The 26,714-nt window shown below is 48.5% G+C and overlaps 1 protein-coding gene across 2 annotated transcripts in view; it reads right to left on the bottom strand.

Annotated features, from left to right (window-relative positions):
• The window catches only part of CHKA (choline kinase alpha), a 35,911-nt gene extending 16,614 nt beyond the window's left edge, over positions 1 to 19,297 (bottom strand). For both annotated transcript variants that reach the window (XM_043970079.1, XM_043970080.1), the window contains exons 1-2: positions 18,646 to 19,297; positions 4,648 to 4,759 (exon numbers count right to left, since the gene is read on the bottom strand). In XM_043970079.1, coding sequence (XP_043826014.1) covers positions 4,648 to 4,759; positions 18,646 to 19,025 — 492 coding nt within the window. In that variant the 5' untranslated portion in view covers positions 19,026 to 19,297. The remainder of the gene's footprint in view (positions 1 to 4,647; positions 4,760 to 18,645) is intronic.
• Positions 19,298 to 26,714: the final 7,417 nt, after the last annotated feature.

Raw genomic sequence — 26,714 nt, 5'->3', positions numbered from 1 at the left:
CTCTAGGCACGATCGCATGGGCAAGCCTGCAGCAGAGAACACATGCACATACAGCTAAAGTGGTACATTACCCTCCAAACCCCTTCGCGCCACCCAGCACTGCCACGCCCCCATCCGAGGTGCTCGGCCAGGCACCAGGCATCTGTGTTTGCGTCATGCGACAAACCCCCACACATTTAAGACCGACCAGCAACACAAAGAGACTCTGACTGTCGAGATTAGACAATGGTTGGGAGCTCCTAGAGCTGCCCCAAGGAGGCACCAAAGCAGGTATGGGAGGACTCTGGGCAGTGATTTGGCTGCCACTCCAGCTCAGGGATCAGCTCAAGGATGCTGACCCTTAATGGGCACAGATAGCACTAGGAACTCTGAATTTTGAGGAGAGTCGATTTGGGCCGAGATGATCAAAGTGGCTGTGGCCTGGCTCTCATCCAAGCCAAAGGGCACTGTGCGGGCTGGGTGGTTGGGTTTTGGTTTTTTAAAAGCAACTGAACAAAAGTAAATGTCACTGAGTCAGTGATCCTATTAGCAATGAAAACAAATTGAGTTCAAAGTCATTTCTAGTTTGTGGCAACATATTGTTATAATGTGTTCATCAAGCAAAGGAAACCAGTTTTTCATGGACTCAAGGGAATGAACAAAGCCAAAAGTATTCTGTAGAACAACCATCAATAGTGGGATGAGACCGATAGTTATTAAACTTGTGAGATCCCAAACCAAGGGGCTCTGGTTTCAAAAGGGAGGAAAATAATAGAAGTCTCTTTGCTTCAAAGGGTATAGTGCTTTACAGTTAATGGTTCATAGGCTGCTATAAGTAAATATTTATATTCAATTAGAAAGGAGGGAAGAAGGGAAGGAGATCGGTTTCCTGGGAAACCAGCTGGAAAGGTAAAAAGAAAAAACCATGTTGTCTCCCAAGTATCTGTTTTTTGAATTATTAAAGCATATCTGCCTTGGGCCTTGAACCTTTGAACTTCATTATGGTTAGTACTCAAACAAGCACTAATATTAGCATTCTACTGTTAAAAAAAAAAAAAGCCCAACTCAAATCCAGACTCGAGAGGCCCTCAATGTGTATGGATACGGACATTCATGCCAAGGGGACTGCCCATAACGGCAAGGCCAAGTCTTCCCATTCATGCACAGGAATTGGTTGAAACAGAGAATCAAAACTCTGCCTGAGGAAGGGACAAAGTGTTCGTTCCTCTGAGGCAAATGTAGCCAATCGACAGAGGCTCCATCTAGTAGCAATAAGGACGGACTGTTTGTGTCTTCCAAAACTGGTGATGGATGGTTTGCAAGCTGGCCAAAGGGGCTGCTCCTCTTCCTTCCCAATAGCGGCTACACTCAGAGGGAGCCATGCCTTTTACAGGCGATTTTGACCAACCAGGGGGTGCCCTTCCTGAGTGGCAAACCATCCCTGCCCTCGGCACTTCTATTGCTTAGAACACAAACAAACTGCCCTGCTTTACTTGAGGGGCTTTTGCTGGCCCAGCTCCCTCTTCCCAGTTGGTCTTGTTTGTTAAGATGGGGGCCTTCCTTCTGCATCGACCCTATTAAGAATGATCAGGCGTCAATTTGAAATAGTTGCATTTCTGTTCAGTATTCTGATTGGATCCCAGAATGTATCTAGGGATGCTGTAAACGTTTAGCTTTTTGAAACAAAGTGAAGCCTAAAAGACAGTGCATGAATGTCTTGTTGATCTTGTTTATGCTATGTTCCAAAAAAGGAGCAAGTTGGCTCTAGCCCCTCCCCACCCCCTCTGTGTGCACATGCCACCTAAATGTTCACAGATCCAGCCCCAAAGAAGTCTCCAGGACAACAGTTAGGTTACTTCAGTTTTATCTTACGTAGAAATAGCTGCTGAAGAGACAGACGCCCCTCAGGGCAGCCTCAGTTTTGCCTTGACTCTGCTACTTAACCCTGAGTGTCATTTCATTGCCACTACGGAAATAAAGAGATTAGACATCTCAACACACGGAGGAGACCCGTTCTCGGTCCCGCCCCCCACTCACCAGCCACCCCTCAACCATCCACACACTTAACCACTGACACTGCTGAGCGTGGCCCCGGTCAGAACATTGACCCACTTCAAAGGGGCTGGCCTGAACGACCAGCATGGGGCAAGACTACAGGCTGGGGAATGCTGGTCCGCCCCCCCTCCCCAGGTGAGGACCCTCCTTGAGAGGGCTCTGTGTTTACACAGCAAGGCCCGTGAGCAGTTGACAAAAGCTACATTTGAATAGAATCTGTTCTTTCTGGAAAGCCATTTCAGGAAGGTAATTATTAAAAATGTTGTAAACTGGTGACTCCATCCCAGAATCGGTCATTTGGACCTCGTGAGGGGAACCCCTCACTCAGGACCGTGGCAGCTGTAGCCTCAGACCAAGGGCAATTTATTTCTTCCTCTCAATTCACATTCTGAGCCCAGGATGCCCCTCATTTCGCCTGGGGTTTCCCTACAAGTGTTTAAGAGAGTCAGCCTAGGGTCTTTTCAGGGCAAATGCCATTCTCATACATCATGGGAAGAAGTCTTAAATTTAAGGCTTCAGGTCCTAGAAAATATAGTAGTGTCTTAAAAATCCAAATTGTATAGATTCAGGATGCTATCAAACAGATCTGCTTTAAAAAGTTACTAGCTGTGTTCTTTTTTTTCCCCAATCTTAGTAGAAAACTATCTTTACATGTAACTGGAAAAAAATAAAATACTATTATCTATATTCTTAAAATAGAAATCAAAGTCTGCTGTGTGATGCTCATTTACCTCATTCCCCCAAGAAGGAGGAGCCCAGAGGGTCCGTCTCAATCACCCTGGGCAGAGGTCACCCAAAGCTCCTCCCTTTCTCCACATTTGTGGCTTTAGGCAGACTGTCCTACCTCACCTGGGCTGCTGTCCTCGATAATGGAAGCTCACAGAATCTCCCATTGGCTAAGGAAGCAGCCAATGAGGGTGGGTGTTCTGTAGTGTATGGGGATAGCAGCTCTTTTTACTTAGTATCTCCAAAGCATTCCCCATGTCCAGGATGTCACTATGCCCATCTCAAGCAAAGCAGAAATGCAGTTTTCGGCTAGTTCTGGGGCACTGGGGTGAGAGGGGCCTGACCCCAACCTCACCCCTCACCCAACCCTGGCTTGGGGCCCTTACTTGTTCAAGAATGAATTCAGGGTGGGTTATAACAGAATATAAGCTAAGCTGCAGTTGAGGAGAGCCAAGCTCTTGGTAACAAAGTCAGGACTGGGCCAGGAATGCCAGGCTATTGTTCAAGGCTCAGCAGCCAATGGGGTCATTCATGATTTCAAAAAGGCACAAGAAAACAAATGGGCTTCATAAAACAGGAGCCCCAAGTGCTGCAGACGGGCTGCCACTTCCTCCCTGTTGGCTTTGAGGCCTGAACCCTGCTCGTTCAAGGTGCCCAAAGACCTGGATGGCCTCTTTCCACTACCGCTAACCTTCCAGGACCATCTCAACCCTGCCACTGGCCCAGGCGGGACATGCCTTCATTCTCTCTGTTCCTAATGTGGACGTTCAGGAGTCAGGAGTGAAGCCGTGCGCCCAGAGGAACCAAGGCCCCGAGATGGGCTTTGTAAAACGCCTCTGTGTTGGAGGGAGGGAAGGATCTGAAAGTCCCCACACAGGACACTGCTCCCAGCATTGTCACATCATGATCTTCTTCATGTCGTGACACAATCAAGGGTCAATTGCATAATGAAAGGGTCTATTCACACAGAAGTTTCTCCCTCCAGATCACAGGGAGCATTTTTCACTCTGGCAAAGACGCCAGGGCACCAGTGTCCAGTAAGCCTGCTCAGGGGCGGTGACTGTGGCCCTGAGACACAGAAAGAACATGGGGCCAGTGGAGAGCACAGCCAGACCTGATACGCACACTCTTCTCCAAGAAGGGCTCTGGACCCGTCTAGGGACAGGGACTATGAAGGACAGGAATGGTAAAGAGGCTTTCCCTCTTTGAGTTAAAATGCCAATTGGGTCGTGCTGTGAATGGACCCTTCCAAAAGCAAGTTCATGTCATCATCAAGTATGCTGATACACAAAGTTCATAGTTACAAACATTTCTTTGGATGGTCATTAAAATGTTTATTACATACTTAAATATTCTGGAGAACATATTTAGGATTTCACATTTGCAAGTTAAAACCACTAGAATGAAGGCAATTAATTCAGCAAATAGTGGGCTTTCAAACAATGAATGAGACTGAATTTTTAGGTAATCTAGAAATGAGAGATGATGACTGTCCCTAATTCAAAGCTCTTGCCTCAAACCTCTGAGGGGGCATGGAACCTGTTTCCTCTTACAAGTTTTAATGGTAGGAATGCTTTCCAATTTGCCAGCCGTGCCAGGCAAAAGGACTCTTCTGCAAGAGTCCCTCTCAGGCTGTGGAGGCTCTGAAGAGAACATTCTCCTGGGCTTTGATTTCTGCCTCGCCCAGCCCTGCAGCCCTGGTGGACAGCAGGGTCTGGCTTGGCGGGAGGCCCACACCAGGGGAACACCAAATCACAATAGGAATGGAATGAGAAAGGGCAGAGCAAGAAATACAGGTACCTTCTCACCAGACTCCAAATGACTACATCTCAACAGTGCCAGATGAGGCCAGTGTCCTCCTCCCCCACTCCCAAAGAATCAACTCACCATCTGTAGAATGGCACCGTACAGGCGCAGAAGCACTTTCCGCGGCTCGTCGGAGATCGACTGGACACAGTCAGGGAGGGAGCAGAGGAAGAGCATGTTGCTGAGGCCGCCTCTGTTGGGGAGAAGAGACAACAGGGTCGTCTTGACCAGCTGTGGACCGATGCTCATTTCCTCCCTCCATATACAGCTCTTGGAATACTGAGTCAGCGGTACCCAAGGGCTGCTGACCCACGATAACATGGAAACACTGCAAAGCTCCCTCCCATCCCCATGGCCCATCTCTCAATCAGCTTCAGAGAGATTTCCAGAACTTCTCACGGCTACTCACAGGGCACTCTTTAAGCATTTCCCTCCACAGCTTGCTAAGTGCAAAAAAAGGAGGCCAATGTTTCCCTTCTGCGGACGTTCCAAGGATTCACCCATTACGGATGACAATCTTCTTAATCGTGAGCCGGCCTCAATCTTGGTTGCATGGGCAAACTTTCTAGTGACTTGCAGTGCTGGCTGTTAGGAGAGCCTCTCGCCCTCACCATCACTGCCCGAGCCCCTAAGCTGTCTAATAAGCCATAGAAGAAAGAGATGATGTGTTTTCACAAAGGAGAGAACATGAGACATGAAGATCGGAAGACTTGAGTTCAAACCCCACCTTGGATCATTATTACAAATATGACAAAATAAGTCAAAATCTCTTAACTGTCACCTTGCTCATCTGTAAAATAAGGGGCTTTACCAACTTTAAACCACAACATAACTGTTAGCCAGCGATGCTATCAGTACGAGTACAGTTGTAAGAATGGGGGGGGGGGAGGCTGTGAATATGAAGCACATGAAGTTAGTCCATCTTTGAAATCCCTTCCACGCAATAACAATAGGAAGGTGTTTATTTCTCTGAGCCAGGAGAGATGGATGTGTGGGCAAAGTGGACAACAAGGTCATACTCGTGACAGTGAGGTCCGAGTACCAACTGAACCCAGACAAGGCCTTCCCCATCAGTGCCCACGTGGCACATGAGGTTTGTGGCTGTGCAGCTCTGTTAGGCCCCTGCCAGCCTCCCCCAAGGGGATCCTCTGTTGCTATCACTTCTCAGACATTCACAACTCAGCAAGTGTGGTCAAGGTGGCCTTTCTTCTCTCCAGGAACCAATCACTGATGCAGATATCAGCTTTACACTGCAGCACCACCACCCTATTATATACACGGGGACTCAGAAAGGCAGAGAAGTCTGAAAGATTTCAAACGACCTAACAAAGGTTACCAAAAGCAAAAGGACCAAGAGAGTGCGACAGCCCCTTCGGGCTGAGCAGGTGTCTGCATGTGACAACATAAATCTAACTAAACCAGACACCGCCACTGACCTCGATGCTTCTCAATGTGATTGTCTGGCAGGAGTCACAAAGTCAATGTGGTCAGCCCACGCCCCTACTTCCAGAGCAAGGATGTTCAGGACTAAGGAAATTGCTGACCTCCAGTAATGCGCCAAAAAGCACGCGCTCCGGCCTTTTTGTAAGGTCAGCATTTCAATGCCCTCCGTATGTGGGTGGAGCACAAATCCTGGGGACACAGTCGCTCCCTATAGGAGGACTGGTCAAAATGAAAGCACACCCTATTTCAAAGAAACCAATGTACTCAAAAGCAAGCCAAGATAAAAAGCCCCACGGGGATACCTATGGAATTCATTGAGAGCTAACTCTGGGTAAGCAGGAGGCACACATGTGGCAAAGGAGCTGGAGGCTCCTCACGTGACCTTGGCTCACAATGCGTCCCTGTTAGGGACCTCAGTCCTTTACTTGTAAAGATTCACCTTTGATGACCTTGAAGGCCTAGACTCTTCGGATGGAAGCGAGGGAGCCGAGTCTAGCAGCCCAAAGCAAGGGAAGAAGCCTGAGCCTCACAACACGGCGCTCCCTGGGCTGGCTAGCCAATACACACTAGGAGTGTTCCTGCCCCCCCCCCCCAACCATCATGTCCACATTGGTATCTTCCAGAGTTTATTCCAGCTGACAGCAGCAGCGTCTCTGCAAGTGTTTCCTCAGCTGAGCCCTGTCTTTCTTCTGCCCCCACAGAGGTCCAACCAATCAAAACAAAGATGAAAAAAGGAGAGAAACTTGCCAACAGATAAATACAATGTAGAAGAGCATCTGAATTCAGTCACCGTCTGAGAGTCGTTTCTTAAAGGCCTGATTGTCCGGCCTCCCTGGTTTTCCTTATACACGGGAGGCCAGCCGGCCAAGGACAGGACTCCACCAGGAGAATTAGTACAGAGGGAACAGGCAGGAGCATTCCTTGTGTGGGGTCAGGGGGACGGCTCCCTCATCACTTGGCTTTTCAATCTACCTCCCACCCCAATTACAGTCATTCTCATTTGAGGGGAGGAGCCTAGCAAGATGAACTTCCTTTGTCTAAATTCCCTGTCCCATTTGCTGTCTTTGGATTAAGTTGTGGGTCACAATTAGGTGCAACATTTGTGTAATCAATACTCACTAGTTTATTGAATCTTGTGAAGACCCAGAAAACAACAGCTATAAGATTTTTTGCATAGGTGTAACAACAGAACAGAAAATTCCACCAAGTTGTATAGTTCCCTTTTTTTTTTTTAGTGAGGCAATTGGGGTTAAGTGACTTGCCCAGGGTCACACAGCTAGTAAGTGTGTAAAGTGTCTGAGGCCAGATTTGAACTCAGGTCCTCCTGACTCCAGGGCCGGTGCTCTATCCACTGCGCCACCTAGCTGCCCCTATAGTTCCCATTTTTAATGGTAAAGTAAAGCAACTGGCCTCAGAGGACCATTCTTCTTGACAAGCGGCCTCCCGGTCACAGTGACTGTAATGCTGATTACTCGGAACTCAAGCTCCAACTTTGGGACAGTGTTTCCTGACAAAGCTGGGGGGAACATCCAACTTGCTTGGCTATAAAGAAGAGGCCCAAAGAAGCGATTCTGTCCAAGGCTATAGCAAGAACAGAATGGCAGCCTCCTATCTGCCAGCAAACTATTGTCTCTCATTAAGTGATTTTAGTAAATCAAGGACAGAGTGAAAGAGGAAGGAAGCCGAGCTGAGTTCCCTTGCCCACTTTTCACTGCCTAAATAACTGCTGGACCTAGTGGCAAGGTGGGGGAGTGAGCAGTGGCAGGGAGACACACCCACAGTCCCAGAGTCATCTGGGGCGAAGAGGAAGCCAAACAAATAGGATGGTAAAGAAGGACCTGCCTATTGGACTTCTGGGACCAGGAGAGAAAGGACTAAGCTGCTCACCCTCTAATCCACACAGAGGAAGAGTTTGGGTGGGTGAGTGGGGAGGAATCACATCCCCGGGAACCAAGCTCTTGGGACGGCAGGTAACATTTTCACCTAAAAACCCATTTAGAGTTCTTAGATTTTTGTCCCGGCTCCATTGGTACAACCTAGACCGAATTCTATTGTAGCACCAGACATGACCCAGATGGGCTTCTGGTTACCAAGCAACAAGACTGGCACCACATCCAAGGGAGCCTCCGTCCCCTTCCTGTCACATTGTTACAAGTGCAGCTAAAAGCTTGAGCAAACAGATCAACCACTGTTTCTCAACTGGATTACTGAATTCACAGTTGATCCCTGTATTCCTGAGCGGGCAGGCCGGCCAACTTGGCTTAAACCAAGACTCCTGACAACCTGGGAACTGTCTTTTCTGAATGAGCCTGAACACAGTGACTCCTTTGGAACTGTTGCCCAATAGGCTTTGGCTCCCGGAAGGAAAGTGTCAATGACTTTTTAATGATAGCTGAAGCACTCAATAGTAAGGAAGGGCCAATGACGCTGAGGTTAGAACAGCCAGCTCCAAAAGACACTCAAATGATACGCCTGGGAACTAAAGAGGGGACAGAATAGGAGGGCACCGTGACAGAGATGGGGGCGAGAGTTCAGGAGCAGCCTCTGGCCTAATATTTGGGCACTAAACCCTGAATTTAGGAACTACGCCATGATCTTGTAGGTCAAAGCCCCTAAGATATCCAACTGATAAAAGTACAGAATCAAAACAAAGATTTTGAGTTTCACAGTCAGCCTCCTGGTCAGCAGGAAGTCTGAGGGAACAAGCCGTTTCTCCTGGTCAGTGGAAGCAGCAGGCTCTTCTAGTCAACAAAGGGCACGTCACCATTTCCGAATCCGGCTGTGTGCTTACCCACGGGGCTCCTATCATGCAACAACTGGCTCAAATTCCACATCACAGGAATGTGGAAGTAGAAATACATTCCGTGGGAAAGCCTGGGCACTCCTCAGCAGCCAGAAGGAAAATTCCTATCACCAGGTAACAAAAGTCTACAAAACCCTAAAGGAATCAAGTGAATCTGAGAGGTTCTTATTAAGCTCTACTTTAGAAAGTCTCTTGTGAATAAATCTATTTACTTTCAGTTGAGAAAGCCCCTCTCACTTAAGAGAACCAACAAGTGAAAACAATGTTAACACAGTAATTTGGAAATAGGCAAACTCCCCCCAAATATATTTATACAAGTGAGAAAAGGGAGCAGCTAGGTGGCACAGTGGATAGAGCACTGGCCCTGGAGTCAGGAGTACCTGAGTTCAAAATCCGGCCTCAAACACTTGACACTTACTAGCTGTGTGACCCTGGGCAAGTCACTTAACCTCTCTTTGCTTTAATGCACTGGAGAAGGAAATGGCAAACCACTCCAATATCCTTGCCAAGGATACTGGACAGCCCCATGGACAGTATGGTTCATGTGGTTACAAAGAGCCAGACATGACTGAATAACAAAAAGCTCCAAAATGAGCTGTCCCATTTTAAAATTTTCTATAGTAAGGGTTTATCCGATCCCGCTCAACTCAAACAATCCAGATGGGGAAAGTGCTATATCCATTTTTATAGGGGACAGCTGATGTTTTTCTCACTGTTGCCCATTGAAGGCAAAGGCTTCAGGAAAGAAAGGAGATTTGGGAAGGGCTAGTTAAAAATTTGGTGTCTGAGAAAAGACTTTAGATTGCTGGGATATAGTTTAAGATAATAACAACATATTCTTGGCCAGGGATGGAGCATACCTAACAAGGGATGGTAAACAGAGCAAGGAGTCTTGCTAACTGAATCAAAATGGTTTTACCTGATTCAAAAGAAAAAGGGAGGGAGAAACAAACCATAGCAAAGCGGGTAGCTACAGTGTAAGGAGAACCATCGAAAATCCCAACAATTCACAGGGGATAAAATTCAAGAGAAGAGTAGCAATAAACTCTACAGCTGTGGCTGCTCACATCGAACACACCAAGTATGAATGCTACAGAAGAAACGAGAGATCCTACCACGTCAGGAACATCTGACCTCCTAGGTATAGCACAGAGACTTGGAGGAGGAGAACTTGTGACTAAAATGTGGCTTTGAAATCAGTATCTCTGATTCCCAAATAAAAAGAGGTGGTCAGAGATGTTTAGACCTGTGAGGGTATTCAGGAATGAGATTGGGGAAGAGCAGCAGAGGTAGAAACCCTAATGACAGAAACTGGGTCTAGACTAACATCTCACACTGTATACTAAAATGAGGTCAAAATGTGTACATGATTTATGCATAAAGGGTGATACCATAAGCAAATCAAGAGAGCATGGGACAGTCTGTCAGATTTATGAACAGAGAGAACTGAGGACCAAAGAAGACAGAAAGAGCAATACAAAATATAAAATAGATCATTTTGATTACATAAAATTGAAAGGATTTTGCACAAACAAAACTAATATAACCAAGATTATAAGGGAAGCAGAAAACTGGGAAAGAATTTTTGAAACAAGTATCTTTGATAATGGCCTCATTTCTCAAATATACAGAGAACTGAGTCAAATGTATAAAAATACAAGTCATTGCCCAATTGAAAAATGGTCAAAGGATATGAACAGGCCGTTTTCAGAATAAGAAATCAAACCTATCTATAATCATATGAAAAAAGCTCTAGATCACTATTGATGAGAGAAATATTAAAACAACTCTGAGGGGGCAGCTAGGTGGCACAGTGGATAAAGCACTGGCCCTGGATTCAGGAGGACCTGAGTTCAAATCCGGCCTCAGACACTTGGCACTCACTAGCTGTGGGACCTTGGGCAAGTCACTTAACCCCCATTGCCCCACAAAAACAAACAAAAAAACCCAAACCAACCCAACTCTGAGGTGCCACCTCACACCTATCAGAATGTAAACTATAATAAAAAAAGAAAACATTGGATGTTGGAGGGGATGTGGGAAAACTGGGATGCTAATCCACTGTTGGTGGAGCTGTGAGATGATCCAACCATTCTGGAGAGCAATTTGGAACTCTGTCCAAAGGGCTATAGAACTGTGCATACTCTTTGATCCAGCAATACCACTGCTAGGTTTATATCCCAAAGACATCCTCAAAAAGAGAAAAAGACCTATTTGTACAAAAATATTGATAACAGCTCTTTTTGGGGGTAGCTAAGAACTGGAAATCAAAGGGATGCCCATCAATTGGGGAATGGCTAAACAAGCTGTGGTATATGATTGTAATGGAATATTGTTTTCTATAAGAAATGACAAGCAGGATGATTTCAGAAAGGCCTGGAAAAACTTGTATAAACTGATATATAGTGAAGTGAACAGAACCAGGAGAACATCGTGCACAGTAACAATATTGTTCGATGAAGAACTGTGAATGACTTGGCTATTTTGGGCAATACAATGATCTAAGACGGTTCCAAAGGACTATTGATGAAACATACTATCCACCTCCAAAGAAAGAACTGATTGTGACTGAACACAGACTGAAGCATGCTGTTGTTCATTTTCTTTCATTTTTTTTCTTTTATCCAAGTTTTCTTATACAAAATGACTAATATGGCAATGTTTCACAAAATTGCACCTGCATAATCCATATCTGATTGCTTACAGCCTGAGGGAGCAGAGGAAGGAGGGAGGCAAGGAAGCACATAATTTGGAACTCAAAACTTTAAATAAGAAGAAAGTAAGAAGCCCTACTGCCTCTGGAGTATACTACAGACCACCTGGGCAGAAGGAAGAGATAAGTGGAGCTCATGCAAGCATGGCATAATCATAGAGGGGGACATCCACCTGAGTACTCACTGTGCCGGAAGTGGAACAGCTAATTGTTCTGGCTTGCCTGAAAGGGGGATGAACTGATGAAGGCAGATTCAATAATCGGGATCTGAACCCCAGGCTGCCAGAGTCTAGCAGGACTCTGGGATCTAAGGAGGGCAGGTTCCCAAGAGTTGAGAGAAAGGAAAGGCCCCTAGGATGTAAATGTACTCTATGGAGGGAGCCAGCCCAGACGGGATGAAAAGGGCTCTTAATGAAATTGAGGCCGTTTCATTTGGTGAGAAAGAAAAGGGGGCAGCTGCGGAGACTTCTGTAGAAACATGAGGTACTCACTCACCACCTTGAGAATTTTAAAAGGCATGTTCATAAAGAAAATCAAAACCCAGCGTTTTTACAACAGGACTTTGCCATACTTTTAGTGTCAGCAAGGCTCATGCTCACAGCACGACCTGGATAGGACCAATTAGGTGGGATAGCAAACACAGGAGGTGACAGACTGGGAATGCTGGGTCAAGTATCGTACTATCTATTTCACTTAATGTGACTAGCATCTTTTGTGTTACACAGGCTTGTGTGAGAATATTATTATTACCAAAAAACAAATTTTCAAGTAGAAGCTAGAGAAAACATAGCTGGCCGGCAGTCTGTCTGAGAAAGGTAGTGGGGCCCTGATCTTCAGCGTGCCATTGTGGCAGACACCAAAATGCTCTGGGTACTTACATGGACAATCTGTTGAGGAAGGACAGCAAAGTGTCAAGAGCTGAATTTGGAATCGGAAGATCACATCCCAGCTCTACCCCTTATTTCCTATTTGATTTGGGAGAAGGAACTTCTCTGGGTCTCAGTCTCCTTATCTGTAAAATGAAAGAACTAAACTACATCTCTAAGGTTCCTTCCACATGGCCTGGAGATGTGTTCTCCATGAACAAAGTAAAACAGAAGAGTGAGCAGGAAGCTCAAATCCCCATGATTGTGCATCAAAGTACAACATATAAGACAGCCAGTCACTTTCAAAGCTTTCCCAGATTGTCTTCTCTTCTCTTTGGGGCATAAAACAAAAACCTTCCATAATCCTTTTCAAGGATGTAAAAGCTTATTTGGTTTGGCCCCAGAGGGCAGGAAATGGGAGAAAGGCAGCTGGAGGCCTGCTTGCTGCGGCAAGGTCCAACTTTCAAACAATGAGAGTCATGCCCATGTGGAAAGGCCCGTCTCAGGAGTCTCAGGAAGCAGTATTTCGCTCCTAGCGTCCCATCCCCCTCCTCTCCCCTCCCCTGGGGGCTTCCAGCCAGGGCTGCGCAACACGGGGATGGACCAGGCTGACTCTGAAGTCTCCTTCTTGCTTCTTCCCCCAGAGTTCACAAATGGCTTTAAAATTTTTATTCTTTCAGAAAAAGGTTAAGATGGAGATAGTAAAGTTCTCTTTTCTCTGTCTCTCTCTGCCTCCATTACAAGTAACTGGATGATAAGTGTGATCCGATTTACTAGTTAACTAATCTGTAAGCTGGTTTCTACATGCTGGACCCTTCGGACCAAAGCTTTCCAATCAGAACTCTTCCCTGAGCCCTCTTTACTCATGACTGCAGGGGGATCTCAAGTGTCCCTAAAGAGACCCAAGGCCCTGGCCAGAATCTCTGCTGAGTATCCATCAGGCTTTCCTGCTGCATTTCTCCTTGTCTCTCCTCCCAGAGGGGGCAAGCGGGGTCCAGTGCATCCCAGGAGTTCCGATGAGTCGTGCTCCTCCCTGACCAAACAACATTCTGCACTGGAGCAGCAGAGGGGCTCCCTCAAGCTCCTCAGAAGGCTTTCCATTGCCCTTGTAAGCTTTGCTCTTGTTCTAGTCTCCTGCCTATTCCTCCTACATTTGGGGGGGGGGGGGGAGGGTGAGGCAATTGGGGTTAAGTGACTTGCCCAGGGTCACACAGCTAGTACATGTCAAGTGTCTGAGCTGGATTTGAACTCAGGTCCTCCTGAATCCAGGGCTGGTGCCCTGTCTGCTGCACCACCCAGCTGCAATACTACCCTTACAATGGCCACTTAAAACTCCACGAGGCCCCAAATTTGTGGCTACTGTGACAACTAGCCACACACCTCATTTGAAAACAGAAGCACGAGGTTAATATTATTAATTAACATCTAGGTGGCCCAGTGGATAAAGAGTGCTGGGCCCTGGAATCAGGAAAACCTGAGTTCAAATCCGGCCTCAGACACTAGCTGTGTGACCCTTGCAAACAAAATGAGCTGGAGAAGGCAATGGCAAACCATTCCAGTATCTTTGCCAAGAAAACCTCCAATGGGGTCCCAAAGGGCTGGACACAACTGAAAAGTCTCAAACGCAACAAAGATTGCCACCTCTCAGGACTGATACCAAGGAGAAGAAATGAACGTTCTACAAGTAAAGCCTCTCCATAAACAGAACCAATACTGGCCAAGATTACTATGAAAAATGTAAACAAAACAGCACCTGGAATCAGTGAATATCACCAGGTTATAAAGACCACTTTCCTATTAACCAACCGCAAAAGGTCACACACTCTGGATCGAAACAGGGCTAGCCACCGATCTCTTGTCAAGCTCAGATGGCGGTAGCATCGTACCAGCCCAGTTGGCACTTAGGGATCCGTGCTCCTGATATGCAATCCAATTAGGAAGCATGAACTATGTCAGATGATGGAGAAATCCTGGGGTTTGCAAGGATTTCTGCACTCTACCAAACATCCTAATTAAGTCCATGTTCCTTTTGTTAGCACCGCCAGAACAAAAGACCCATCCTTATCACAGAAGGGTCATCTTAATAATCTTCTTTACCAAGAAGGAAGAAGTCCTGCCAACTCACACAAACCTGCCGTTTCTAACCAACTCCAAACGCATTTAAGTGCTGGTTCTGAGCCCGGCGCTGGTGAGATGTGACAAAAAGAAAAGTCTCTATCCTCAAGGAGATGAAATACAAAACCCAGATAAAATAAAAAGTAATTTCAAGAGAAAGAGAAAGCCAACTACCACAATACAATCACCACAGCCTAGCTGAACTTCCAAAAAACCTCAAACCAAAAATCAACAAAAAGAACCCTTATTCATCCCTGAGGGAACAGGGGAAATCTCATTCTTCCTACTATTTTGTCTCTTTCTCCCCTTTATCACCTACAGAGCACGGGCCTTGGAGTCAAGAAGACTCGGAGTTCCAATCTCACCTCAGACACTTACTAGCTCCGTAACCCTGGGGGCAAGTTACTCAACTCCCAACTGCCTAAAGAAACATCTGGGGCCACCTCCCGTCATCCTGATGGCTCTGGAAGTGACAGTGAGGTTGGTGACCTTGCACAGCACTCCCTCACTTCAATCCAATTCAGTGCAATTTGTGACATAGCCTCCTGAAGTCATGGTCCTCTTAGCCAAACAGCTAGAATAACAACAAACGGGGCAGCTAGGTGGGGCTCAGTGGATTAAGCACTAGCCTTGGAGTCAAAAAGACCTGAGTTCCAATCTCATTTCAGACACTTACTAGCTGTGGGACCCTGGGCAAGTCACTTAACCCCAATTGCCTTAAAACAAACAAAAAGAATGCTGAAAACTATCTTTACATGTAGTTGAAAAAAAAAAGAACAACAATAATCTCATCTTCTCCAAATAAGTCTATGGTGTGACATGAAGCAAATTAGACTAGAAAATCCTCGAGGACAAGAATGTTGTCAATCTTTATATCCCCAGGACTTTGCAGGCAATAGGAGCTTACTATTTTCTTTTCTTTTCTTTTTTTTTTTTAGTGAGGCAGTTGGGGTTAAGTGACTTGCCCAGGGTCACACCGCTAGTAAGTGATAAGTGTCTGAGGTCGGATTTGAACTCAGGTCCTCCTGACTCCCGGGCAGGTGCTCTATCCACTGCACCACCTAGCTGCCCCTACTATTTTCTTAATGAGATTAGACTGTGAAGTATCACTTCAAAAACTATCATGGTATTGTCCCACTCTGGCTGTCTCTCCTCTCCCTCCAAAGCCCTTACAATCCAGCTTCTGACCTCATCATTACATCAGTACTGCTCTTTCCAAAGTTACTAACGATTTTTTGTTCCCCCTTCCTTCTGCTTGACCCGTCCGCAGCCGCTGACATTGGTCACCCCCAGCCCCTTTTCTGTCTTCTTTGCTTGATCCATGCCCTCTAACCAGAGAGGGGGGAGTCCCCTCTATGTTCCCCAGGCTCCTCCATCTTCTCCCTGTATACTCTCCCCCCCCCCATACTTTCACTTGGGGATCTCCTCAGCTCCCACAGATTTGATTTAATTACCATCTCTGTGCTGAGGATTCTTGAATCGATCTTTCCTTCCCCAGTCTGCTGACCTCTCCCACCTGCCTTTCGGACATCTTGTTCTAAATACCCACCAGACATCTTTAAACTCAACATGTCCACAACGGAATTCATCGTCTTTCCCCTTAACCCACAGGTGCAATGCCCCCCCCCCCAGACTCTTCACTCTCTCTCCCCCTCAGACCCTCCCAAGGTCACCTCCAGCCTGGATTATCGCAATAGTTGCTGGGGTTCTGCCTGCCTCAATCCTCTCTCCACTCCAGTCTAGCCTCCATTCAGTCACCCAAGTGATTTTCCTAAAATTCAGGCCCAACCACATCACACCCTCCTCCCCAATCCAACGACCTCCAGAATCAAACACAAAATTCTGTTTGGCATTCAAGGCCCTTCATCACCTCCCCCCCACCTGTCCCCCATGTGACCTCTTCCACCCAACGACGCCTGGCTCCAGGCTTTTCCATGGACAAGCCCTCCTGTCTCTCAGCTCTGCGTGTTCTCCCTCCTCAAATCCACCTCCTGGCTTCCTTTAACTCCTCCAAGAAGCCTTTCCAGTTAACGATTCCCTATTCATCTTGCACATAGCTTGATTTTTATAGACTTGTTTGCTTCTTATCTCCCTGGTTAGACTGAATTTGTGGTAGGGCCCGGCTTCTTTTTGGATCCTTAGCACTTAGCACAGTGCCTGGGATGTGACAAGCAATTAATAAATGTACACCAAGACCTTCCAACTCCTCACTCTACAATGATGGACTGATGGTATACCATCATCCATTCTTCCTCTCATGTAAAGGTACAAGGTAGCCACCACAAGGCCTCAAATCAGAGGTGAGGACAGACTCACAGGCATCTGAAAACGCCTGATATCTGCCCCCCCCCCCCAATCTGGAGGCCCCCTCTTCAGGAGTAATAGCCATCACTGCCATCATTTAGACCATCCATTTTTGCCCCTTTGGCCTGCTCTGTGAATGGAAGCTAGGGGCTGGTGGGAAATGTATTCCCATTGATCAGACACCCTCCGGGATTTTCTGTTCCCATGTACTTCCTAGCCCAGGGAGGTTTACTAACAGCACAAGTAAGAAAATCCAGCTGGTGGGCAACGAAACTCAGTACTAGCCAATACTTGTCAGAGGAGATTCTGCAAGGCCTCAGCGGCTTGGGGTACAAAGAGGAAGTGAAGGCCAGATAGTTGCGTGTGTTCCATTCTCAGTTTTCTTGTAAAAAGGTCTTCTGGGCACAGAAACTGAAACGACTAAATGTGGGCCTGGGGATTCTGCGTGGGTGTCAGCTACCCCCACCCTCAAGAGGGTTTGATGCTTTCTCTATCTGTCTCCCTCCACACTCTGCCCACTGGGCTGCCTACCTGGGTGGGAGCTTGAGAGGCTGACGTGTTCTTAAGGGAAAAGCGTACACACTCACCGCCTAACCATACAAGAATTCAGGGATCCCCTAACAAGACAAACCACCCTCAAGATTTTAAATAAAAGCTACAGATTCTAAGCCAAAACAACCAATACTGAGGACATGCCTTCTTCCACGGATAAACAAGCGCAAGACAACAAACAGCTTTCTGTTTGTTTCATGATTTTACAGTAAATGTGACTAGTCTAAGAAAATCCTTTTCCCTTTAAACATGCCCTTGTCTCTAAAGAGGTAAACATTCATAAAGGTTTTTAAAAAGTACTTTTGAGAGCCAACGCCTAGTGACACCTCTCCACATAAGGAAAAAGAGCTGGATCTGAGATTACTTCTAATAACCTGAGTGACTTTGGGCCCGGTTCCTTCTCCGTTGAGCCTCAATTTCCCTTTCCATAAAATTAAGGGGTTGAATTCCGGGCACCTTCTGGCTCTGAAATCTAAGCGGGGAGGGGGGTTCGGACCTAAGTTCTAAAGATCACAAATAGGGGTGTTAGAATTCTGAGAATTTCCCAGCGGGGGGGGGGCAGGCCTCCCCAGAGGCAATGGCCTTGGGAAGTGACTTAGGTCACCAGATAAGGCAAAGATCCCTTTCTGCGGGCAGTCTCAGACTTCTCAAACAAAAGGTTCCACCACCAATCTTCCCCATTCCTGCCACACGTTCCCCCCCAAGGGGGCTCTCCTGGCGTACCAGCTGCCCAGAAGAGGAAGGTTCCGTAACCCCGTTTGCCTCCACACCCAAGCTACCAGAGAGCCCTGCTGCCCCTCCCCCTCCCGCGTCCCCTGAAACACACAAGGACTGGCTTAAGGTTCGAGCCCCTTCAGTCCCCGCTTCGGGGACCCCCAGCCCAGTTCCTGTTTGGGCCACGTTGGGTCCAGGCTGGAGAATGCCTCGGGCCCCTTCCTGCTCTACGGGTCTCTCTGGTCCTAAGAGGCTCCAAGTCATCGAGGGCCCCGCCCCCCATCCCTGGGCCTCCTGAATGGGCGGAGGAGGCTGGACTAACGGTGCCCGCCGCGGGCCTCCCGGCCTCCGGGGGGATCTCGGAAGGGAAGGGATCGGGAAAAGTCCCCCGGGGCGGAGCCTCAGTTTCCCCTTCCGTAGGCTGGGTGCTCTGTCCCTCCCCGCTCCCGCCCGGGGCGACAGCCCCGTTTCCTCTTCGGCGGGCGGGATGCTCTTCCTGGCCCCCGCAGGGTCGGGGCCTCAGTTTCCCCCTCCGTAGGGCGGATGCCCCCCCCCGCCCCGGCCCTGACCTGACGACGCTGATCTGGAACTGCTCCTCGGGCAGCGCCCTCCAGGCTCCGGGCAGGAACTCCTTGCACCAGAGATAGGCCTTGCGGCGGGTGCGGGGCTCGGGGGCCTCGTCCTCGGCCGCGTCCTCGGGGTCCTCGGCCGCGTCCTCGGGGTCCTCGTCCGGCTCGGGCGCCGGCAGGGGCGGCGGCGGGCAGCAGCGGCCTCCCCCTCCCTCGCCCCCGCCGCGCTCCTCGGCCTCCAGCACGGCCTCCGCGTCGCGCTGCTGCGCGGGCCCCCCGCCGGGCGAGGGGGCGCCGCCGCCCCCTCCCCCCCCGCAGCTCAGCAGCAGCCCCAGGGGCGACGGCTCCGCTTCGCCGCCGTTACAGAACTTGGTCTTCATGCCGCCGGAGCGGGCCGGGCCGGGCCGGGCGGGCCGGGGGCTGCGGGGCCGGGCCGGGGACAGTGGGGCGGGGGCTGAGGGGCCGGGCCGGGGGCTCGGGGCCGGGGGCTCGGCACAAAGGGGCCGCAGCGCAGCGCGGGGAGGCCGGCCGGCCTGCAGGAGGGGCGTGGGGCGCCTCGGCCGCAGCCTCGGGCTCAGGCTCAGGCTCGGCGGGGACGGGTGGCGGCGACGGGTGGCGGCGGGAGCGAGAGCAGAAGCAGCAGCGCGGGCGGCGGCGGTCGGCGCGTCTGAGGCGGTCGCGGGCTCGGCGCTGCCTACACCTCCCGGCGCGCGGCACGAGGAGCCCCCGCCGCCCGCGGCGTCACAGCCCGCCCGCGCCCATTGGTGGCCGCGAGACAGGCCCCGCCCCGAGGCCCACCTCGCAACCAACGACCGGCCGGCGCCGACGAGGGGGCGGGGAGAGCGCGAGCACCGTCCCCCGGCGCCTCTGGCTCCGCAGCCTGGCGGGGAGGGGAAGACAGGGGGCGGGGCCGGGCCGAGCCGGAGGACAGGGGGGGGGAGGAGAGGGGAGGGGAGAGCAGAACGGAATGGGGGGGTGGGGCGGAGAGGGGAAAGGGAAAGGAAGGAACAGGTGGAGGGGAAAACGGAGTGGGTGGGGCTAGGCCAGAAGAGGGGAACAGGTGGAGGAGGAAACTGAAAGGAGGGGCTGGGAGGGGAAGGGTTAGCGGAAGGGAAGGTTAGAGGAGAGAAGGCTGAGACGGGAGGGGGAGAGGCTTCGCTGGGGGGAGGAGAACGGGGAGGGGAGCGAGGGGAAGGGCCCGGAAGAGAAGGGGGAAACAGGTGAAAAAGGGAGACCGAAGGGGAGAGGAGAGCAAGGGCAGGAGTTAAAGAGTTGGACTAGGGACTGGAAGGGGGAGAAAGGAACAAAGGAGTGAGACCAAAGGGAGGGAAGAAGGTGCATGGAGGAGAAAGGAAGAAGATGGAGGGGAGGGGGCAAGGGCGTGGGGGCTTTGCTCCCTGCCCCCTTCCTGGCCCGCTGGGCTCCCAGAAGGCTCCGCCAGGAAGGCAGGCAGAGGAGACTTCCGCGGAGAGGTCAGGGGACCCACTGGCCACAGGATTGTATTTGAACACTTGTTTTAGGGCCATCGAAAATCCAGTGACATCAGCTAGAGTGGGGGGTGGGGGGAACAGGAGGCTTGCTCATGCAGGAGTTCAGGATGACCTTGGGAAAGGGTGCTGGGTTTTCCTCGCTGCCCAGGCCCCGTTAACCAGTCTGTGAGATGGACGCGTGGCTCAGACTTTGCCTCAGCCGCCTGGCCTCGGCTGGCCAGGGGAGGCATCTGAGGTCCTTGAAGCATAAGACACTAGCCGGGCTGCGTCTCAGAGCTTTCCTGAGATTTCGGGGTGGGGCGGGGCCCTGCACCCCTGGGAAGACGAGCCAAGGCTTGGGGAGCTACCGCTGTTCACTCTCGCAGGGTGCTGACTCCCTGCCAAAGCGTCGGGCAGTCTCCAGGCGGGTGGCCACAGACCCTTTGTTGGCCCCGTCGGTACCCAGCGGCCTGGGGAAGCCTAGACTGCCACCGCACACACACAGCCCTCCCCCTAGGCAGGCCTGCGTCCATAGACCTGCTTTTCAGATGATCTGTGATCCAGGCCGAAGGTGATGTTTGCAGAGCTCTCTCCCCCCCCCCCCCCCCCCCCGCCCTGAACCCAGGTTGAGGCTGTGCCCTCCCTGGCCTAATCTGGGTCTCCTCTGCCACACTGTGTCAGCAAAGGCGGCTTTTAGACCTCAGGCCTCCCGCCTGCTGAACCAGGCCCTGGAAAACCTGGGCCTTCTCCCCCTCCCCCAGATTCCAAGGATACCAAAAAGGTGTCATGTTACAGAGATGCCTGGCGGTCTCCTCCAGCAAGCTGGACCGCGCGGCCCGATGGACCTAGGCTAGGACTACCCCCCATTCCACACTACTCCATAGCTGGAGGCGGGGTTAGAGGCAGGCCCGCAAGGGGAGATCATTTCCCCCAGGGTGGGAGTTAGGGAGGGAGATGGCAGAAGCCCAAGGTCTCTGGGGCAGATCGGCCATTTCTGAGAAGGCCGTGGTTGTGAGGTGGGGCTGGTTGCCCATGTCCTTCCAGGTGACGGTCCCCTTTGTCCTACTAACCAATGACATGAGGCTGGTTAATCTGGGAGGAATGCTGGAAATCTCCCAAGGAGAAGAGGGAAACCGTGGGGGGGGGGGGGGGCGGACTGCACAGTGAAATAACTCCTTTCTTTTCTGATTCCTGCCCAGCTGAGCTGTGAAAAGCCAGGGTAGCTTTTGTGGGACTGCTGCCCCCCTGGGACGCAGAGAAGTTGCCTCATTAAGGATATTAGAGAAATTCTCAGGAGCTCCGACCCTGCAAAGAGCTAGCTGTTGGAGATCGGCCCAGGGCGACCATGTTGCTGCCAGCCAAGGGAGCCTCCCCCCACCCCCAGCCGGGGCACTGATTGATTTACTCCCTGGGGGTCTTTCCCCAAGTTACTGGGCACTGCTTTGAGCTTTGATTTCTTAATTGAGGGTTTTTCAGTTCATCCTCTTTGAGACTGGGGGAATGTGGTTTAGTTCTCTTTGGTGGGGGGGAGGAAAAAATTCAAATTTGTAGCAAAAAATCAGGCCTTATATGTGACTGTCCCTGCTGGCTCTGAGGCCTGGCTTGGCTCAAGCTGTGTGTGTGACCTTGGGCCACTCACCACCTCTCCGACCCTTGTTTTTTTCATGCTAGAAGACAGCTATAACACAAAATGCCAGGATAATTGAATCCAGATATGATTTTAAAAGCATATTTTGTTCTGTCATTTGGCAACCAGCAAAGTTCTAATTTGTTCCCTGTTCCCCTCTCCTTGACCCCTTCCCACTAATATTTTTCCACTCCTTCCTCCTCCTAGTCCCCATTCAGCAGGAAATGCACACTAACCTTGGTAAAAACAATAACAATAAGTATTTACAATTATATTATGCTTCAAGGTTCACAAAACACTGTGTGGGTGTATGTGAGTCTATGATTTCACTTAATGACCACAGCCCTAAGAGGAAGGTAGTGCAAATATTGTTAGCCTTATTTTATGGAGAAGGAAACTGAGTTAGAGGAGAGATGGTTTGTGAATCAGGACCCAGGTTCAAATACTGGATCTATCATTTTCTAGTTCTGTGCCCCTGAGCAAACCAGTTGATTCTCTGGGCCTCGCTGTCCTCATGCCTAAAATAAAGGGTCATGGCTGGATGACTTCATTGGGTTGAAGGAAAGGGGAGGTTATGAAAGGCTTTCAAAACCAAGCAGTAGATTTTCTATTAGATCCTGGAGATGATAGGGAGCCACTGGAGTTGATTGAACAGGCAAATGACTCAGACCTGTGCTTTAGGAAGATCACTTGGATATCTGGATAGAGAATGGAGTGGACCAGGGACAGACTTGAAGGAGGCAGACCCACCAGCAGGCCCTATCAGGGGAGATGGTGCAGAGGTGAAATCCAGAGGTGAGAGAGGGTGAAGAGTCCAGCATGACACCAGGTTGGGAGCCTGGGGGACCAGGAAGATGCAGCCCTCCATACCTAACACTGCACTGTACCCACTGTCCTCTGTCTTTCATAGAAAAGCTCATCCCTTGCTCTTTTTTTGGGGGGGGGGGTGCGGTAATTGGGGTTAAGTGACTTGCCCAGAGTCACACAGCTAATAATTATTAAGTGTCTGAGGCCGGATTTGAACTCGGGTCCTTCTGAATCCAGGGCGGATGCTCTATCCACTGGGCCACCTAGCTGCCCCATCCCTTGCACTTTGATGGAAATTGAGAAAGGAAACTAACAAATGTATACCTATGGGCAGATTCACCAGGGCTGTGCTTTCATGACCACGTGGGCAACCATTAAATAGCAAAGCCCCGAGGGGCTTTCCAAAACACTCAAGCCAAAGGGTTCAACTGCTCACTTCCTTCTGATCATCCTGGGACACTAAGTGAATGACTGGGGCCCTCACTGCTCTCTTCCGCTGCTTGCAGGGCCCGGGGTCACCCTGGAGAGCCTCCTTAGCTCTTGGCAATACCTCTGCTACTGCAGCGGATGAGCTCATTAGGCTTTTTGGCATCCTCATCCCCCTCCTGACTCATCTCCAGTGCTTAGTTCAATGCCCTGTGCAAGGTAATTCACAGATGCACAGGAATGGAATGGAATGACAACCTTGCAGCCAACCAAGATCCTCAGTCTTTTTCATGTGACTTGCTCTGCCAATCATACCTTCAAGTTAATGATAAAAAAGGTTGAACTAAGTGGACCAACCAAGGACATTGTCATGTGACCATTTCTTCCTTCAGGTTGCCATATGACCGTTACTCAAATCCTCTGAGTTGTTTATCCAGAGGACATTTCTCCATCTTGTCCGTGAAGCTATTATGAGGTGTTGCCAGATGGCTTGCAGAAATTCAGAGCCAATGTTTACAGAAATTCCCCAATTGATTGGCCTAGTAACCCTGGCAGAGGAAAGGAAATGAGTTAGTTGGACCCAGCTTATTCTTTGTGAATCTGTACTGGTTCCATGTAGTTACCACTTACCTCTCCTTTTACCAAAAATTAGTGCTATCTTTAGTTTTTACATCACCTACATTTCTCTGTCTCTTCCTTCCCTCTTTCTTCCCCCGGCAGAGAGCCATCCCTTATAACAAAGAATAAAAAACAGAGGAAAAAAACCAGTCAAACAAAATTAATCAAGATATTGAAAAAGTCTGGCAGTATATGTAGTGTCCCATACTATAGTTCCCCACCACCACCTCTGCAAAGAGTTGTGAAGAGAGGTGTCTTCCCACATCTCTTCCTTAGGACCAAATTAATAATTATGATTTTGTAGTGTTGTATTTCCATTGTTGTGGTCATTGTGTATATCAGCATCCTGGTTCTGCTCACTTCAGTGTCTCAGTATGTCTGCCCATGCTTCTCGAGATTAATGTTTGTTTTTCCTTACTATACACTCATTTTCCGTTATATTGCTGTGTTTGGCCATTCCCCAGTGGATCAGCATCTAGTTTGCTTTCAGTTCTTGGTTAGCACAAAAATGCAGTTATATTTTAGTATCTATAGGTACTTTTTGTCACTGACATTATCAGGGAATGAAATCTCTGAATAAAAGGAAATGGATATTTTAGCCAATTTTTTGCATAATTCTAAATTGCTTTCCAGATGGTTGGGCCAATTTACAGCTCCATCGATAGTGTTCTTCCCATGATATTTCCACTGTCAACTCTTCTCATCTTTTGTCATCTTTATCAATTTGTTGGGTATGAGATGAAACCTTAGAGTTTTAAACTGTCTGTTTCCCTTATTATTGTGATATAGCCCATCTTAGCACAGTGTTTGACATATAAATAGTTAATAAATTCTCTATCCATCCATCCAGATCTCTATATTTTTTATTGTTCAGGCATTTCAGTTTTATCAGACTCTCTATGACCCCATATGGGGTTTTCTTGGCAAAGAAACTAAAGTAATTTGCATTTCCTTCTCCAGCTCATTTTACAGATGAGGAAACTAAGGCAAACAGGGTTAAATGGCTTGCCCAGGATCACGCAGCTTCTTTTTTTTTAGTAATGCCCGTTTCTGCTGCTCGACAAGCTCATTACTCATGAACATTCCTCACAGCAGCTGTTCTAAACTTTCTCACTCTCCTAAACCCCACTACCAAGAGCTGCATGACCTTGGACAAGTCTCTTCCTTTCTCTGGGTCTCAGTTTCCCTATCTGTCAACAAAACTAGATGATCTCTAAGATCTCTTCCAGTCCTTAAAATTCTGAGTCTACACCCTCAGATGCCTCCTTCTTTATTCTAAACAGATGATTTATCAGAAAAAATCTGAGCTGTCCAATGTGAGCTCACTCCTCCATTCCATTTGTTGCCTCAGTCCTTCAATACATTCCCCTCCAAGATTGCTTTTGTGTGTATGTGTGATTTTTATGTGCTTAATATTTGTAGCAAATCATAATAATCAACTAAATGTGGGACAAGTCTAAACCCTGATATTGAAGCTGTCTTCATTTTCTTTTTTTTTTTATTAGTGAGGCAATTGGGGTTAAGTGACTTGCCCAGGGTCACACAGCTCATAAGTGTTGTGTCAGAGGCTGGATTTGAACTCAGGTCCTCCTGACTCCAGGGCGGGTGCTCTATCCACTGCGCCACCTAGCTGCCCCTTCATTTTCAATTCATTCTGAAAAAGTGCATCCATGTGCTGTGACCTCCCCCACCTTTAAGTCAAGAGCTTCCTGAGAGTGAAGAAAATACTAAGTGCATTTTACCAACATTTAAAAGTCTCCTGGACATATCTGTGTACACTTAAAAAGTACTAAATTTGGGAGGGGTGTGTGTGTGGCTATGCTTTAAAAATATATTGGTAATTGATGTGTGTGTGTGTCATTGTTCTTATTCTGCTAACCTCATTTGGGGGTATCATTTCATGTCTTTCCATACTTTCTTGTTATGGAAGTTGGGGGACGAGCCCTTTTCAGGGCTGCTCATCCATCTTGGGCATCTACCTGGAACTCACCTCTCACGTATGGCTCCAAGAAGCTGTAAGATGCAAAGCAGCCACACCCTAGTAAAACTTACCCATAACTGAAAGGCCTACAGCCCATCAGTGACTTAGGGGAGTATCTACCCCAAGCATGTTAAGACTTCCCAAGCCGAATGGGCAGATAAGAACAATTTGTTCTAACAGCCATAAAGGCAGCTGAAGCCAATGCTTTGCAGTGCTCAGAGGTTGATCAGACATCAAGGACTGCATCCCAGGTCATCATCAGTTGTCCTGACTTTTGTCTTACCACTGGACCTGTTAACTCTGGAAGACAGAGTGAGGCTGATGAATTTGTGCAACTCTGCTTCACTTAAATTCAATTCACACGTGAGTCAATATATCTACCCATGATGTTGTTGGTCCTTTTAGAAAACAAATGAAGCACCAGCCTTGGAGTCAGGAGTACCTGAGTTCAAATCCGGCCTCAGACACTTAACACTTACTAGCTGTGTGACCCTAGGCAAGTCACTTAACCCCAATTGCCTCACCAAAAAAAAAAAAAAAGAAAGAAAGAAAAAAAAAGAAATGATGAACAACATTTTCTTGTATTTTTTTTGTTTAATTTTTTTCTGAACATAAACACCAAAAAGAGCACTTCCATATATGTCCAGGGGACACAAAAAGATGATTGCCAATGAAACTGTAATTCTCCATTTCATACAACCTCCTTTTTAAAAAGTTCATCATGATGCAACACATTATTTTCAAAACTGTCCTACTTATCTGTTCTCCCTTCTGACCTTTCAGTTCTCTTCTGTGAGTTTTTAAAAACTGTATTTCAGAGATTAGTATCTCAGAGCCACGCTCTGTGCCAAGCCTTCTCCCCGTGAGAAGTCTAAGGATTTCTCTCTCTTGGTTTCCCTTCTCCAGCCCCTAAATAAACTATTATCTTATTCTAAAAAAACACCCCAAAACCAAAACTATATTTCATTAGCCATCTTTTTTTATATCATCCTTTTTTTGGGGGGGGGGCATTGTTAACCTTCCCTCTGTTCTACACCTTCTTTACTAAAAACCAAGAGGGAAAAAAAGCCAAAGTCTTATTACAAATAAATGAAATCAAGCAAAGCAAATCCACACAGTAGACATATTCAAAAATTAGTCT

The sequence above is a fragment of the Dromiciops gliroides genome, chromosome 6 (assembly GCF_019393635.1).
Source record: "Dromiciops gliroides isolate mDroGli1 chromosome 6, mDroGli1.pri, whole genome shotgun sequence".
NCBI classification, from domain to species: domain Eukaryota; kingdom Metazoa; phylum Chordata; class Mammalia; order Microbiotheria; family Microbiotheriidae; genus Dromiciops; species Dromiciops gliroides.
The sequence above is the reverse complement of the archived record's forward strand: the minus strand, read 5'-3'. Positions and strand labels throughout refer to the sequence as shown.